The sequence below is a fragment of the Nannobrachium achirus genome (assembly GCF_963921795.1).
Source record: "Nannobrachium achirus genome assembly, chromosome: 13".
NCBI lineage: Eukaryota > Metazoa > Chordata > Actinopteri > Myctophiformes > Myctophidae > Nannobrachium > Nannobrachium achirus.
In genome coordinates, this window is record NC_137833.1 from 12,272,546 (window position 1) to 12,290,444 (window position 17,899).

The 17,899-nt window shown below is 41.5% G+C and overlaps 1 protein-coding gene across 1 annotated transcript in view; it reads left to right on the plus strand.

The window, feature by feature from the left end:
- Positions 1–829: 829 nt before the first annotated feature.
- LOC308296680 (protocadherin-15-like) overlaps positions 830–17,899 on the plus strand; it is a gene marked incomplete at both ends in the record, with an annotated part of 437,702 nt that continues 420,632 nt past the window's right edge. The window contains 2 exons of the mRNA XM_080740008.1: positions 830–902; positions 16,564–16,629. Of these exons, the coding sequence (XP_080596134.1) occupies positions 830–902; positions 16,564–16,629 (139 nt within the window). The remainder of the gene's footprint in view (positions 903–16,563; positions 16,630–17,899) is intronic.

Genomic DNA, 17,899 nt, shown 5'->3' on the forward strand with positions numbered 1-17,899 from the left:
CGGTGGTCCTCAACCTTTTCAGCTCACAACACCTCGGCGTGGTGAGCATGTAGATCAGCTATTTTCACAATCTTTACTTCTAATCTGTGTTTAATTTGTCATTTTAGAGGTATTAAACTCATTTAGTGCCCCTGAAATTAACGGATTATAAAGTCCACGATGCCACCTTCAGGCTGCATTCACTCCCGTTATCTTATTTTGAAGGCCAGAAGTCCACAGCGTAAACACTTCCGGTCTGACGTCATCGCGTCCTGCGCCGGAACCGATCGTTGTTTACGTGGTGTCATGGCGGATCGGCTCGGAGCTTTTCTCCATGTGCTTTATAAGCGAGCATCTGCCTCCATCTTCGCTTCTAAAGTGTAGTTTTGAGATAATGGACATTAAAGATGAGATCCCCCGTCCACCTCAATGTTATGGGATGACTATTTTGTGCTCGTGGAGCCGTGATGATGAGAAATCAGCGACGGATTTCGGCTCCGGACCTTCCGCCATTGTACTCGGTAATATATCCGCCGTTACAGTAATATATTACTTTTCACGAGTATACTCGGGATTGGCACTCCGGATACTCGAGTACTTTTCACAAGTCTTCTCGGGATTGGCACTATATGAGTTAAAAGGTCCATAAACTATCACTTTAGAAATGTGCATATACCCTCTAGACACTTAAACTTTATGTTGGTTTGTTTACAGTTGAGTGAGAAAACAATGTTGCACATTAAGTTAATCATCTGCCTGGGGACCCCCTCAAATAATTTGGGGACCCCCAGGTTGAGAACCCCTCATTTAGAGCATGTTGAAAGATGTTGACATGTTTGCATATAACGACATGGTACGCCAGGTTGACAAGTGGCTGATAGTGAACATTAAGTCCAGGAGCGGAGCACAGCCACCCATAACACGTGAGAAATGGGGAGATTTGGAGCGATTGTGTAGAGTGATTACCAGTAAGAAAATCAATACTGGCTGCAGATATAAACTGTGTACAGCACCAAGTGAAAGAAGGAACGCAGCTGCATGAAAAGACATTCCGTACGCACACACTTCAATTACACAAGGCCGATGTAATTAGGCGTAAGATTCCAGGCTGCTAATCGGTGTGTGATGATAATAATAGGTTACAGGAGACAGAGAAGAGAAGCCGAGTCACTGGGTCCACAGACTCCACACAGTTCTAGAAGACGGTGGTAGTGGAAAAAGTACTATATATATATATAATATATATATATAATATATATATATATATATATATATATATATATATATATATAATTTTTTTTCTTTTCTTGTCTTTTTTGTTTTACTTTTTTTTAAGTACCAATACGGCAATGTTGTACGGCAAGTCAAAACTCAGGATTTTTTTTAAGTACAACAGTATTCATGTCAAAATGTACTTAAAGTACCAAAAGTAGAAAGTGCATAAAATGTATAAAACATATTTTGAAAATGGCAGATCTGGTAGATTGTCTATTTTCAAATGGCCGAAATGTATATAGGGCTGTATGTTTTGTAATACTAATAGAAATCTACAAAGTCACTATAGTAACCATTAAGACTCCCTTATTGGGAGATAAGCGACCGTCAGGTCGCATAATGTTGTCTGCAAAAAGCAACCTCATGGTGGCGCTAGAAGAGGGGCATGTGAGAAATCAGGGGTTTGCCAGCCAAGGAGTGTGTGTGCAAAGTTTGACATGGATAGGAGCAACGGTGCGGGAGATAAGCGTAGGGCCAAAAGTGTGACGTGGCGTGACTGACAGACGGACAGTCGGTGGAGGTTTTGATAGTAACTGCGACCTGGCGGCTGCAACTAAAGTTTTCATGTGATTGTAGTGGAGTAAAAGTACAATACTTTCCTCTGAGATGTAGCTGGAGTAGAGGTAAAAATATTGACAATTGTAAATACAGAAAAGAGTAAAAAAAATACCTCAAAATTGTACTTATAGACACCTGTTCATCAGGGAGGGGGTACTGGGAGGGATGGCGTGTTCCTCTGCATGCCTTACACACCCGCCTATACTGGGCCTGGCATAATAGGTGAGCATTCGGCGAAAGCGACAGACCTACAAGCTCACGGCGCATCGCAGCGCCACGTGTTGTGACCTTGTAGATTGTCTAATACAGGGGTCTTCAACAGGGGGTCCTCAGAGTTACTACAGGGGGTCCTTCAAATCTTGGAGTGATAGAAACTTTTTTCTCCTTTTTTATATTAACCACTTGAACCGTAGTGTCCATATTCTTTAGAACTTTAGCAGAAAATAGCAGATCGGCTATTTTCGGCAGAGGTTTAGTGTAGAGGGGGAAAAGGGCAGACTAAGTACGGAGTGAAAGGTCAAGTTTAAGTATTGACGGTTCAAGTGGTTAAATATCTGAAAACACAAATTGACATGAATCCAACATACACTGATGATAGTGCTGTCAAACAATATGGAATCTATGAAAAGGTTGTGGGGGTCCTCGCTTCATCTCTCTCTCTCAACTAAGGGGTCCTTGGCCTGAAAACGTTGATGACCCCTACCATAATAGGTGAGCATTCGGCGAAAGCGGCAGACCTACAAGCTCACACCGCATCGCAGCGCCACGTGTTGTGACTTTGTAGATTTTTCTATTATTTTGCTGAAGAGATTGGTCTTCAGGGCAAAAAGGAGGACAAGGCCAAGTAGGGTCCCCTGCAGCACCCTAGTCAACAAAGTGTACAGTAGGGCTTAATTGATCTGAGAAATCCTGCCAAAAAAGGTCCCTGGAGCAAAGATTGATTAGTAGATGGAACAAAATGTCCATCTACTGATCCTCAGCCAAAAGTAACTCAATGATTAGTTTAAGGTCAATTCTTATTAACCTTTTAAAGACTAGGAAAACGATTAAGCCATTAATGGTCTATGCATGATATATGGCTGTGAATAGAACATGACGTGTAGGCTGTCTGTGAGGTCCTTTAAACATTTTTTTAATTCATTTTATTTTTACAAGCCCAGGGGGTGTGTGAGAGTGAATTTCTTATTCCTGGTCCCTGCGGACTTGCAAAGCGAATGAAGAAACGTTTTCAATCACCGTGGCGAAAGGGAATCAGCATTTCATTTCAAGGTGGGAATGAATCAACAGCCGGAATGAGAGAGCCAGTCACAGCGTGAGACAGGCCTTTAAGACGCTTAGACCGAGGACGCATTGTTACGCATTATCACTTTAACCATTATTGTATGCTTTAAATAGTGAAAAATAGCAGATATACAAGCTCACAGCGCAGCACAGAGTCCGAACATTTGTGTCTTTGAAAGTTTTTGACCCGATTCTATGAATGTCTTTTAAATCCCTTGAAAGCCTTTTCATGTCAAGGACCCCCAAAATTATATGTATTTGGCCACAGACCTCCATCTCAAAATATTTAGTTCCAGGGACCCCCAGAAGCAAAGATTGGAGTTATAAATGTTTGCTTTAAAAATACATATATTCAAAGATTTGCTAAAAAATTCACGACTTTTTAAAAATAGCATGCTATTTTTCAATAGCTAAAGCAGGGGTCTTCAACTGGGGGTCCGGGACCCCTAGGAGGTCCTCAGAGTTACTACAGGGGGTCCTCCAAATCTTAGTGTGATAGAAACTTTTTTCTCCTTTTTTATATTAACCACTTGAACCCTAGTGTCCATATTCTAACTTTAGCCAAAAATAGCAGATCTACAAGCTCACAACACCTCGCAGCTTTGGATAGGAGGTTTGGTGTAGAGGGGAAAAAAGAGCAGACTGAGTAAAGAGTGAAAGGTCAAGTTTATTAAGTATTGACGGTTCAAGTGGTTAAATATCTGAAAAACCAATTTTTGTGCGGTTAAAAAAAAATGAAAAGGTTGAGGGGGTCCCTGCCTCATCTCTCTCTCTCAACTAAGGGGTCCTTGGCCTGAAAATGTTGAAGACCCCTGATAATCAAAGGTCTTAATGGCTTAAGGGGACAAAGTGTCACAGCTAACAAGGCAGCGCGATGACCTCAGATATCAGTCATTCTACTCTGACTAACGCCGCCGTGGAACATTTTACAATTTGCAACGGCAGCTGTGATAGCATAACCAATCCACTAACACTGTGTGTGACTGAGGTGTAGTGGTGCTATATGGAGCCAGTGGGGTAACTTAGGTACGTTTACTCAGGTGCTGTACTAACTTGAGTACAAGTATCAAATATATATATATGTTACAGTATGTTTGGGTAACTCAGGACGTTCATTGTAAGAGCGCTTGTTTTGTCGTTCACCACACACCAATCACCACCAGATGGCGACGACAGCCATTCACTAGTGAAGGCGCTGACGTCACTCGTTTGCGACTCTCTTTCTTTATTTACTAGCCTAGCTCGGCAGTGTTTAGCCATTAGCCATTAGCCATTAGCCATTAGCTCCATTGTAGTCACTTGGACAGGGCGTTTATCTTGGGCTTGCCCAGGCCTTACGGCCTGGGCATAAATATAACGATTGCATTCACCACGGCTTCGTAACTCGCGCGGCGCTCCGCCGGCCGCGCGGCCCTGGCCCGCTCTTCGCAGCCACTCGCGCCTGCGGCGCTCGGGGGCGAAGAGCAGGACCAAGGTCCGCTGGCCTTCGCGCCGCTTGCAATGTCGTGGACAATCGAGCGGCTCCGCCTGGAGGACGTTGTTGTGGCGACCGCTTGTTCCGCCCCGTGCCGCACGGCGAGTGCTCCGTTTCTCGACCGTACTGTTTCTCTAACAAACCGTGACATATATACGTATAAGAGTAATATTTGACGAGGAGTATCAAGACTTGGCTTACTGGAGTACTGTTGTCAGCTACTCTTAATTGCAGGTGCTTGAATCGTGAGCACATGGTATAAATCAGCCAGTGTGCCACGTGTAAGTGTTAAGTGTCGAGAATTACTCCTAAAGAGATTCTATATTTCTTTTCTTTATTTGTTTTTCTCAGCCAGAACCTCATTTGAGAATGGACTTTTTGAGACTGCCACAGCACACACACAGACACGCGCGCGGGCGCAGACACACAGTAAACACAGTTTGATGTAAAAGTAAAGTTTTGGTGCGTTACGTGGACAGAATAAACAGCCTCCAGGCTTCAGGGCTGTGACCTTATTTATTTCAGTGCTGCGACCTCCGCCCCACCTTATTTATTTATTCCAATTGATGACTCTTTTTACCGCAGCTTCAGGTGGTGGAAATAACTATAGGTTACTAGCGTAACCCCGGTTTAATGATGAGACGAGCGAAGTGAGTGAGACAGAGTGAGTCTTAAGCTGGGTTCAAACCTGGATGGTTCGAGCGGCGCGATTACATACAAAGTGAATGCAAAGACGAGACGACGCGTGACGGAGCGCGGCGCGAACGATCGGAACGGGGCGGCGCGAATGGGGCGGCGCGAATGGGGCGGCGCAAACGGGGCAGCGCGAACAGGGTGGGTCGCCTCGTATCTTCGCCCCTCTTGGAAAAATCCAACTGAAGCGACCTTCGCTTCACCCCCACTCCACCCATCACGTTCTGACAGCCAATCAACGTTGATGTTGTCTGGAGACACGGAAATGTTTTTGGTGTTTGGAGTTGGGACTTTTTCCGGGTGTTACGCCTTGATTCCAACGGGACATGATTTTTTACCAACGCGGACCTGCGCGACCAAAGTGAAGCGATAGAAGCGACTAGAATAGAAGAAATAGCTTCAGGTTTGGACGGAGCTTTAGATATAAAACTATAAGTACATATACTCAAGTACTGTACAGTTTAGATTTTTTTTTTAACTGTCAATGCTTTTACTTCTACTCCATTACATCTCAGAGGCAAATTTTGTACTTTTATTTAGTCCAATACAATGATTTGAAAACTGTAGTTAGTTTCTTTGCAGATTTTGATTGTTTCAAAACATACATTAACAACTTTAGCCCTTTACGTCAGCTATTTAAAACGGCAGATCTACAACTTGGGGTTGGGATATAAAACAGTTTCAGAATCAGAACCCTTGCACTAAACTGTCACAGCGTTGTGTGTTTGAGACAATAAGAAGTACTCTTCATTCCAGCCAGTAGTAACGGCCACAACACACAAGTGCAAAAGTCTTGATGTGCTGCCACCCTCCCTGCAACTTTCTGTCTCCAATGCTGTTGTTTACTGTCAATTCAATCCAATTCAACCCCTGCAACTCCAAATCTTGCAAATCAATGAGGAGGAGGACAACACCAAATGCACCGAAATGAGCAATGTATTTCCAGTAGTGAAAAGTACCGTAACTAAGCACATGAATCCCCATGAGAATGCTCAATGCAACAAATAAAGAAACCCTCATGAGTCTGTTTGGTACTGTAGGTCCCTTTTACTGATGATAGAGGTGTTTGTCAAACTAGAATGAATACAAATCACATTTATTTTGGTGTAATTCATTATTCTTTGTTATGCTAAAGAAAACGACAAGTATGTATGTATGTATGGTATATACAGGGTTCCCACGGTCATGAAATTCCTGGAAATATTTTGAAATTAGATAAATATTTTTCCAGTACTGGAAAAGTTTTGAAATTGATCAAGAGTCCTGGAAGGTCCTGGAAAAAAACAATACCTCTGAAATGACAAATTAAACATTGGCCAAATGTCTTATATTTGCGTTGTGAGCATGTAGATCTGCTATTTTCACAATAAAACCTTGTTATACAAAATTCCTCAACTCTTAGTGCTTGTCAGGGTGCTGGGGTTCCCAGTTCAAATTATGATTATATCGGGGGTCACGGCCTGAAAAGGTTGAGAACCACTGGCATACACTCTTTGGGCATTGCGCATAGGACTTGTTATTGAGCTGAATTATTGTTATATAGTCTTGGAAATTGGGTTAAATATTCTGGGAAAGTTTTGGAAAAGTTTTGGAAATGAATTGGTAAAAATGTGTGGGAACCCTGTATATAATGACTGTAGTCATTTCTTTTCTTTTTTTCTTCTTTTTTTTTACATAGAGCCACTTTAAAGTAAAAACTCACTCAACGTAGACTTCTCCTTGCCACGTTCACAGCCTCAAAGGAAATGATCCTGCAAGCGTTGGTTCACGGTTTATTTTGCCATCACGTATTGCTACTCCTGACACGTTGACAACAAAATTATTAATACTTTAACCTCTTTAAGGAATGAGAACACGAATATCCACGTAATGATGTGAATAAAATGCCCCGTGTTTTCATTGCCATTTTAATTGCTATATATGTGATATTATAATGCGTACCTGCCTGCACTATGGAAGCGGACTCAATTAAAACCCATTTAGGCCTGAACACATTATGACGCAATATTTTATGCTTTAAATATAAAAAAAATAGCAGATATACAAGCTCACAGCGCGGCACCGAGTGCCGCGCTGCGAGCTTGTAGATCTGCTATTTTTGAAAAATCGTGAAAATTAGAATTTTGACCCGATTCTATAAGTGTCTTTTGAATCCTTCTAAGATTTTTGGAAAAAACCTATGTTTCTATGTCAGCAATCTGGCTATAGCCATCGTCAAAGAAAAGGTCCTTTTCACTTAAATGCAGCTCAGTTAGTCTGTTCTTGAGAGACTACTATGTCAGAGGTTCTCAAACCTTTTCATGTGAAGGACCCCCAAAATGATATGTATTTGGCCACGGACCCCCATTTCAAAATATCTAGTTCCAGGGACCACCCAGAAGCAAAATTTGAGTTACAAACGTTCGGTTTGAAAATACACATATTCAAAGATTTGCACACATTTTCACGACTTTTTCAAAAATAGCAGATATACAAGCTCGCAGCGCGGCACTCGGTGCCGCGCTGTGAGCTTGTATATCTGCTATTTTTTAATAGTTAAAGCATCCACTAATTTTAGGCCTAAATGGGTTAAAACATTATTACATCCCAGGGTCTTGTTACTGATTAATGCTGCACTTTTACTGGAAAGGGCGTACTGTGGGGCGCATCATGCATATTTAATTGGAGAAACTATCCACCGTTTGGCACCTGGCAACAGGTGTTTAGTTGCGTTTGTTGAAGCCGGGGCGACAGAAGGCAAGTGGGAAAAAAAAACATGTTGTGATGACTGTTGCTATGTCTGTCTGTCTGTCTGTCTGTCTGTCTGTCTGTCTGTCTGTCTGTCTGTCTGTCTGTCTGTCTGTCTGTCTGTCTGTCTGTCTTCAGACTCCACCTCACCCCCTGACACACACACACACACACACACACACACACACACACACACACACACACACACACACACACACACACACACACACACACACACACACACACACACACACACACATACAGACACTCAAACACACCCACATAAACATACACATACACACACACACACATGCACATATTGTTATTTCAATAGTATATTGTTTAGACGCTTTAGATGCTAGGCCCGTGGTATGTGCCGTCTCTCTGTGTATAGTATATACAGTATGTGTTTATCTTGCTTCTTGTAAAGTCACTCTGGATAAGTGTCTTCTAAATGCCTAAATTGTAAATTGAACGACATGTACCCGCGTACCGTAAGAGGACACCATTTGGACATCATTCAGGACGTGTGCCTTGTGTCTGGAAACGTAAGCCTGTCTCACACCGAGTGCGTCACGTTTCTCAGCTGAAAATTGGGTTATTTTCCCGGCAAGCATCACATTTTGTTTTGACAAAGACCGAATGGACCTGGGGAGAAGAGAGAGAGAGAGTGTGTGTGTGTGGGGTGTGTGTGTGTGTGTGTGTGTGTGTGTGTGTGGTGGGAGGAAGGGGGGGTGGGGGGGTTATATCTTTTGTGTGTGCCATTATCATGGTTCTTTTCCCCTGGAAACTAAAGCTTCATGGCCTGCTGTTGCTACAGTAGCTCACCTGTGGTGTGGTGATGTCATTTGGCAGCTGCCCGGCCAGGCAGGCAGGCAGGCAGGCAGGCAGGCAGGCGGCTGGGAGAAACAATACCTCCTGGCCCCTGTTTGCAGAAATGATATAGCTCTCAGTGTGTGGTTCACTAACAAACAACGCTACTTGTTTCTTTTTGTCTCTTCTTCCAACCGTTTATATAACCACCCCGATAACACTTAACTCTTCTCCTGTCCTCTACTTTAGGGCTAGCAGTGGCGGCCATTTTGTGGTTCCAATAAAAAAGAAAAAGACTATTCAATATTCCCATAGAGATTTTCAAAATGTTATCAGTTATTTTTAAGCCTATAATCAAGACATCCAGGCTCCTGGTGAATCATGAGCATAAAACATGATTCTGTGAAGAAGAACAACAAAAAAATGAGCCTAGATGACTTGATATCAATTAAACATTTTTGGAAATCTCTGTGGGAAAGTTTTTTTGTGGAACCACAAAATGGTATAATCTCTTTGTCTTCTGTTTCTGTTTTTTCTTCTTATGATGGTCTCTTGTTTATCTTCAACTCAACTATCTTGGTGCTTCTCTCTTCTTCTTCCATGCTTCTCCTCTGTGTGCCACTGGTCTCCACTAACCCCCGACCCCCCCCTGCAGACTGGCAGTACGAGGGTAAGACCTGTAACTCGAGCCCTAACCTCCTTTTCTCTTCTTCGCTGGTTTTCAAACGGTGCCGAGGCACACTGGGGAGGGTGCTCTGACGCAAGTCAAGGTGTGCCCTGGGATTTGGTGACTAGCTAACCACACAATATCATAATAATAATTATTATTATTATTGCAATAATCATTGTTGTCTGACAGAAACCTGCTACCTCCTAATAAACACCCTGCGTGATCACACAGCGTCACACAAAAGCATAAAAAAGTATGCAATTTTCTCACTTGAATCCTGAGAACTAACAGTTTTGGACCTATGAGGTTTCCACCCGACAGCCACAATATATATAATGTTTCATTATTTGATACTTAAGTTGATAACACGTGCTATGTTAGGTTACTTGGCACAGATTATGAATACACGTGTGCCGTCGCCATTTGGACTTGTGTCCTTTTGCTGTCTGTGCCTTGGCCACTGAACACGTTTGAAAACCACCGATCTGAACCTACTATACTTTCCCTTCTCGTTTCATCCTGTCATGTCACCATCTATCCACTCTTCTCTCATTCTCTGTCTCTCACCTTTCAAGAGCGCCTGCGTTATTTAAAGCTGAACGTTTCAACCCCTCCACAGTCCATACACACACACGCCTGTCTGTTCTGTGTCAGCCCTCTTCACTCCCATGCCCATCTCCTGTCCGCCCACCCGGTGTTGTCTGTCTGTGGAGATGTTGTTACCTGTGTCAGTGTCATGTGCTTGTATTGTTGTTTTTTATTCCCTGTCGTGCCCTCCATCTGTGCCGTTGTTGTCGTCGCTCCACATTGTGCTTCTGATGGCCCCCCCCATGAGTGTCCATGTTTGCCTGCATTGAGTGCATTCATGATGCCAGTGTCGTTGTGTGTTGATTTTGACGACCAAAACTATGACAAAACATGTCCGTTTACTTCACTTTTTTCACCGTAGAAAACTAAATAAAAACTAAGCTACGATGAATAAAACTATGGCTGATAATAAATAAATATATTGACAATTTTGTCAGCAAATAAAAGACTAAAATGTTAAGGAGGGATTAGTGGAGAAGAGTTCCAGTAAAAAAATAAAATAAGACAAGTCGTTTTATGTTGGTTTGCACACAGGTGGTGTCACGTTCTGAAAAATAGCAGATTACAAGCTCACAACGTGTTGAGAGCTTATAGATCGGCTATTTCAGGTGACTAAAATTTGATTAAAACTAAACATAATTGTATTCGAAAGACTAATACTAAATCAAAATGTTCTGATAAAATCAACACGGGTGTCATGCTTTGATCAATATTGAAGAATTTATTCTATGCACAACTTTGCTTAGGAAAAGGTACAGTTTCAACTAAAAGGATAAGCTCAAGTAAGCACATGACTTAATTTGAGAAATTAGATCGTTATCCTGCTGCGGGACCATTCATTGGTTGTGGGTCTTTGCGATGCTGCCACTTCACTATAAATGAAGACTATGGCAGAGTGACAGCTTATGACATGTTTTCTTGTGCCACCATATCTTAATGGGTAGAGAGATGCCGTCTGGTTCCAGGCTTCATTCCCAGGCCCCAGCAATGTGTGGAGGTGTCCCTGAGCCAAGGCACTTAACCCTTAGCCTCCCAGCTCTGACAACCTGGGCAGAATTCCCTCCGTGTGGGATAAAATAGGTCTAAATTATTTTAAGTCTTGAAAAATTAAAATAGACTAAACTAAAATGTAAAGCATGAAGTTAAAATACAAGTAGAAAAAAAAAAAAAAACAGGGGTCCTTGAGGGAGTTCCAGGGGGTCCCCAGCTAAATGATAGTTAGGAACCCGTATGGGTCTGTAACTAAAATCGTGCAAATCGAACCATTTGGTCCCATTGGTCCCTTTAATTGATTCATTTTACAATATAATTTGGCGCCCCAGAGATCCTAATGCATATCAAACTGGGGGTCCTTGCAGTTGAAATGGTTGAGAATCACTCACTGCTCTACACTGTACTATCCAATAAAGGCAGAAAAGCCCAAAGAACATGTACAAAAAAAATATAAAAATAAATAAAAAATAACCTTTGCGCGGGGCCTCCAGGTGAACTTGTCACTGTCAGGTGAGAAGGAGCAGGGTTGACATTAGGTGTATCACAGAGGAGACGTGCTTGTCTGTGCTCTGCCTGGGATCAACTGTAGACGTAGCAGTGACAGGAGACCAGAATACACAGGGAATCATCATCATCATAACCTTTATATAAACTCTGAGTACAGTTGAGGGGCAGGCCCCCATGTAGCTTTAGGTCAGTGTTTCTCAAACTTTTTTTTCAAGTTGAGGACTCCCAAATTGATATTTATATTTGGCCCGCGCACCCCTCATCTGAAAATGTTTTGTGCCAGGGACCCCCAAGACGTGATTTTTGTTCAAATATATGTATCAAAGTTTTTCAAAGTTTTCAACATTTTCAAAAATAGCAAAAAAACACAAAATCACAGATTTCATGTGAGCTTGAATATCTGCTGTTTTTGAATAGCCAACATTTAAATTGATAAAGTGGTTAAAGGGCCTACACCTTGCTTTTAAAACTATATTTTTTGTATAAATATATGCTCAAAATTGAGTCTTAGACAGGTTTTAACCCTCAAAAAACACTCTGACCATTCCTTTGTTTGTTCTAGCTCTACTATAATGAGGATCTCCAGCTGCAATACCAAAAACGGCCTCTGTTTGCTCAGTGGCGCATCTAGTGGGGTTTTTCCAAAGAAAAAACATTTTTTTTGAAAAAAAATTTTTTTTGAAAAAAAAATATATATATATTTTTTTTATTTTTTTTTAAACAGAAACGTGTGTGACGTCACACGCGTCAATTCTCAGAACAGCACTGTTCTGAGAGCTTCTCATCTCTGTCTTCCCAAAACCAGAGAAAGACACACTTGTCAGAAATAGGACTTTGTGAGGATAGAAGGTGCCAGTGGGACACCAAAAAAAGGTTTTAAAATAGAAAAAGTGAAAATTCATGGTGTAGGTCCTTTAAAATGATTGTGATGTTATGTTAACTACTTTTGCTGGGGACCCCCACTGGCTTAATACAATAAACTGCACAATCCAACCCAGTGACCGACAATACAAATAATTAGACAAGTAAAATTACAGAAACATTAAAAAAGTACGTAAAACAAAAATAATGTGTCCAAAAAAAAAAAAGTGAAATGGTAGGGTAAGTGATTTTCTTTGGTTAAAATAAGAGTTGAATAGCTCTATAATCTACTAGTAATCAGTGTTTGACTCTCCCAAAAGACGTACACATTTGAAACTTGGAGATACGAGGCTTCTGCCCGACAGTGACGATATTTTAGTGATTATGTTGCGATGTTGAGATATTAGCCATTTTGGTTAGAACTGACTGAAAATAACTTTGTACTTCAAGTTTAAAATGATACTAAATATTTTTTCAAGTGTCCAAATAAATCCCAAATATTATCAAATTATCTCGCAGCACCCCTGGACTGCCGTCACGGCACCCCAGGGTGCCTGGACTGCCGTCACGGCACCCCAGGGTGCCCCGTCACCCACTTTGCTTTAGGCTATAGAACTCAGACAGGAATAACAGGATACAGATTGAACAAGTGAAAGTAGAGGTGTTGACACCAAGAAATGAGCAGACGAAATTGGAACTGGAACACTAAAAATTAAGTCATTATAAATGGGTTCTCTCTCCTGTCTGAAGAGGCGTCTGAGGACTCACCTCATCAGACTCACCTCTTCAGACCCATAGCACTTGTCCTAGTCTTGATGACCTTGCAGGTTTATGCTAAGGCTAAAATATAATTAGGTGGTATGTTGTGTAGACTGTTTTGCTAGGTCATTGTTGACTGGCATCCTATAGTGCAGGGGTTTTCAAAGTGGGTGACGGGGCACGGCAGTCCAGGGGTGCCGCGAGATAATTTGATAATATTTGGAATTTATTTGGACAATTGACAAAATATTTAGTATCATTTTAAACTTGAAGTACAAAGTTATTTTCAGTCAGTTCTAACCAAAATGGCTATTATCTCAACGTTTTCCTCGCAACATAATCACTAAAATATCGTCACTGTCGGGCAGAAAACTTGTATCTCGAAGTTTCAAATGTGTACGTCTTTTGGTAAAGCAAAGCCCTGCTTCATCATACAAGACTGTCGCACAAAACTAGTGAAAACAGCCGATCTACAAGCACACAACGCCTCGCGATGCGACATTTTATGTACTAAACAATTTCTTTTCATGATAAATACAAAACGAATGGTTTTGGACCTACAAGGTTTCCACCCGACAACGACGATATGCTATAAATATCAGGTGCTGGGAGTGAAAATTATAATGTAGGGGTGCCTTGGATTAAAAAAGTATTTATGGGGTGCCCTGAGACAAAAAAGTTTGGAAACCCCTGCTATAGTGTGTATAGTTTTCAATCTACAGATTATAGATGTTTTGTTTATTCTACTCGTTTATCTATGCTCCAAGATGTCTATTGGTATGCATTTGATGTATTACAGTACCTTGTACCGTCCTTGCCTGTCGCTCTGTATCAAGAGTGTCTGCTAAATTGCAAACGGTCTCGCGATTAGCTGAAGGTTTGTCACCAGAAAATGAATTATCTGAGCGATGGGGACACTTCTGTTACTGAACAAACACTCTATAGCAGCAATTACTATCACAATATAGTGCTTAACCTTCTAAAAAAAAAAATGTTTAAACCAAAAATATCACTTACCCTACCTTTGAAAAACATACATGGGACCTTACTACTATGTTTTGAAAATAACAATAATATCAATGCATTTTTCATCAGAGAGAATTATTATCTAAAACTAAGGCTGGGACTTTAACTGATTAATTGCGATTAATTAATTACAGAAAATGTACACGATTTCAATCGCACTTAGTTTTTGCACCCCAGAACCTTCAGTTTCGGGCATACCGATAGCGATGCACCAACCAAGAAGAGACAACAAACGCAAAGGGAGAAGTAGCCGATCAGAGCGCTTTGCTTGGCCCAGTGGATGCGAAATTTAGAACTCACTTGTTGATTCACTCGTACAACAAAATGTGTTTTACTTGAAAAAAATGCTTCTCAGGTCAAATATTTATATGCGATTAAACATGCGATTAATTTCGATTAATTAATTATAAAGCCTTTGATTAATTATTGCGACCGAAGGTCGCATATACTCTGAAGAATCGTGTCGCTTGAGTGTCCTTCCTTCCTTCCTTCCTTCCTTCCGTATCCTCGTGACCGTCCTTCTGTATCCTCTGTGATGTCAGTGTGATGTCAGCGAGTTGTGACATCACTTCCTGTACAGGGCGGCTACACAAAATGTGGATAACACTATATATGGAGATAGTCCAGTCCATCATGTCATATGGGACTACCGTCATAGAAAGTAGCCATTGTTAGGCCGGAGTCATTGGCTGTCTAAACATGGAGATGTGGATAACACTATATATGGAGATAGTCTAGTCCAATATGTCATATGGGACTACCGTCATAGACAGTAGCCATTGTTAATCCGGAGTCAATGGCTGACTGTCTGTACAGGAAGTGATGTCACATGACATACTTTTTATGCCCATATATGAGTCCTAACATGGAGATGTGGATAACACTATATATGGAGATAGTCTAGTCCAATATGTCATATGGAACTACCGTCATAGACACAGCCATTGACTCCGGCCTAACAATGGCTACTGTCTATGACGGTAGTCCCATTATGACATGATGGACTGGACTATCTCCATATATAGTGTTCTCCACATTTCCATGTTTAGGCCCCATCGCTCACACCCTCGATGGGGTTGGCGATAGGGCCTTTCTGTGTGGAGTTTGCATGTTTCCCCGTGTCTCCTATACCCTCACAAAAACATGAACAAACTCCCCCCAGAATGATAACAACTAGAATCGTCAGAGAAACACTGTGGTTGGCCAGATAGTCAAGAATTGGCGCGACCTCGCCCTTTAGGGCGAGGTCGCATGTCACCCTGAGGTGTCTTACTAGTATTAATTGTTTGAATCGAGTCCCAGCCCTATCTAAAACATAACGTCTGACCCTCTCTGTGTCTGTTAACCTGTATCATTCTGAAAACATTCTTTTTGTGGTAAAAAAATAATAAATAATAACATCCTGGGTGTAATTGTCAAATTGAAATATATTAATCAGGTTTAATGAAAATATGACAATAATGTTGACATATTGACAATAAAAACGTTTAAAAGGCATCTCAGAACTAATTCAACCTCATTGAACTCACATTGCACTGTAGCGTGCTGTCCCTGAATTCATTAAGATTTATGCGGTATGCATTATGCAATCTCTGTCATAAGCTGTCATGGACTGTAACATACCATCACTATTGCAGTGTAGGCCTTCAGTGCATTTTTAGCCACTCTCAGCCTTTGAGCATGTCATAGAACATTATCACAATTTGAAGAATTAAAATGATGATTTATGCGTGACACATTCAAATAATATAGCCTATATATGGAAAATAGCAGATCTCCAATGCACTGCAATGCTAGCCTGGCATTCACTAGACCAGTGGTTTTCAACCCTTTTCCTATCAAGGTCCATTATTTATTTGGCATTTAAGCCAGGGACCACCATTTGATGAGATTTAGCCTCTCAGAACCAAAATATTGAATATTTGTCGTTACATAAGATTTGTCCACAATTCCATTCTGTATTGAAGTGGTGCCATGGGAGAGATAACAGGCCAAAGTTGATCAAGGGTCCATATGGTTTAATTTTACAACTCTCAAGGAGTTAAAGGTCTACAGTATAAGGGTCCATTTGGTTACCAACTCTGCAACATTTACCTGCGGACCACTGATCAGAACCACTGAACTAGACTGATCACGTTCCTCCAGGGTACCGTGGAGGAACTTATTGTGAGTGATCCCACGTGATCAGTCTGAAGATGCCAGGCTACCGCAATGCGGCGAGTTGCGAGCTTGCAGATGATAAAACGGGGCTTAAGTGGTAAATTGTAGGAAATGTACAGTTAAGTGTAGTATCATGAAATGGTCTTTTTTCTTTTTTTCCTGCATGGTCTGATTTGGCTTTTTGTTCTTTCTGGTGCAGAGTGCAAGCTGTCGAGGTCTGGCCCCCCTGCCACCATCGTCACCATCGATGAGGAAAGCCCCAACGGTAAGTAAGCCTCTCGAACTCAACTGTTATAGCCCTCTATGGCTAGTTGGTTATGATGTCTTTCAATGCGTTATAGCACTCTATGGCTAGTTGGTTATACTGTCCCTCAATGCGTTATAGCACTCTATGGCTAGTTGGTTATACTGTCTCTCTCTCAATGTGTTATAGCCCTCTATGGCTAGTTGGTTATACTGTCTCTCAATGTGTTATAGCGCTCTATGGCTAGTTGGTTATACTGTCTCTCAATGGGTTATAGCCTTCTATGGCTAGTTGGTTATACTGTCTCTCAATGTGTTATAGCCCTCTATGGCTAGTTGGTTATACTGTCTCTCAATGTGTTATAGCCCTCTATGGCTAGTTGGTTATACTGTCTCTCAATGTGTTATAGCCCTCTATGGCTAGTTGGTTATACTGTCTCTCAATGTGTTATAGCCTTCTATGGCTAGTTGGTTATACTGTCTCTCAATGTGTTATAGCCCTCTATGGCTAGTTGGTTATACTGTCTCTCAATGTGTTATAGCCCTCTATGGCTAGTTGGTTATACTGTCTCTCAATGTGTTATAGCGCTCTATGGCTAGTTGGTTATACTGTCTCTCAATGGGTTATAGCCTTCTATGGCTAGTTGGTTATACTGTCTCTCAATGTGTTATAGCCCTCTATGGCTAGTTGGTTATACTGTCTCTCAATGTGTTATGGCCCTCTATGGCTAGTTGGTTATACTGTCTCTCAATGTGTTATAGCCCTCTATGGCTAGTTGGTTATACTGTCTCTCAATGGGTTATAGCCTTCTATGGCTAGTTGGTTATACTGTCTCTCAATGTGTTATAGCACTGTGGCTAGTTGGTTGTACTGTTTCTCAATGTGTTGTAGCATTTTATGGCTATTGGTTGTACTCTCAATAACTTTCTCAATAACCTCGCGTAGCGAGGCTTACTCATCTGCAAAGAGAAAAGCCTGGACATGAGGCAGAGAGTCCATAGGAAGGTGGGACTTCCGCCGTGTGAACTTCCACGGAAGTTGTATTTTTGTCGACCAATCACAGTGCTGTGTTCCTGAAAATCCATTCCCGGTCCGTCCCGGTCAAGAAGTAAATTCTTCAGACAATGCCGTTGCAGTGGTTTAAATGAGGGAATCTGGTGTACTTTACAAACTTCTGTAATAGTTTTGTTGAAATTCTCCTCAAAATCCATTTTTCTAAAGAGCAAATTAAGAGCTATGGTCTATGGTGCTAAGGTTTGTTTCACCGGGGATGTAAACAGACCTGCACCGG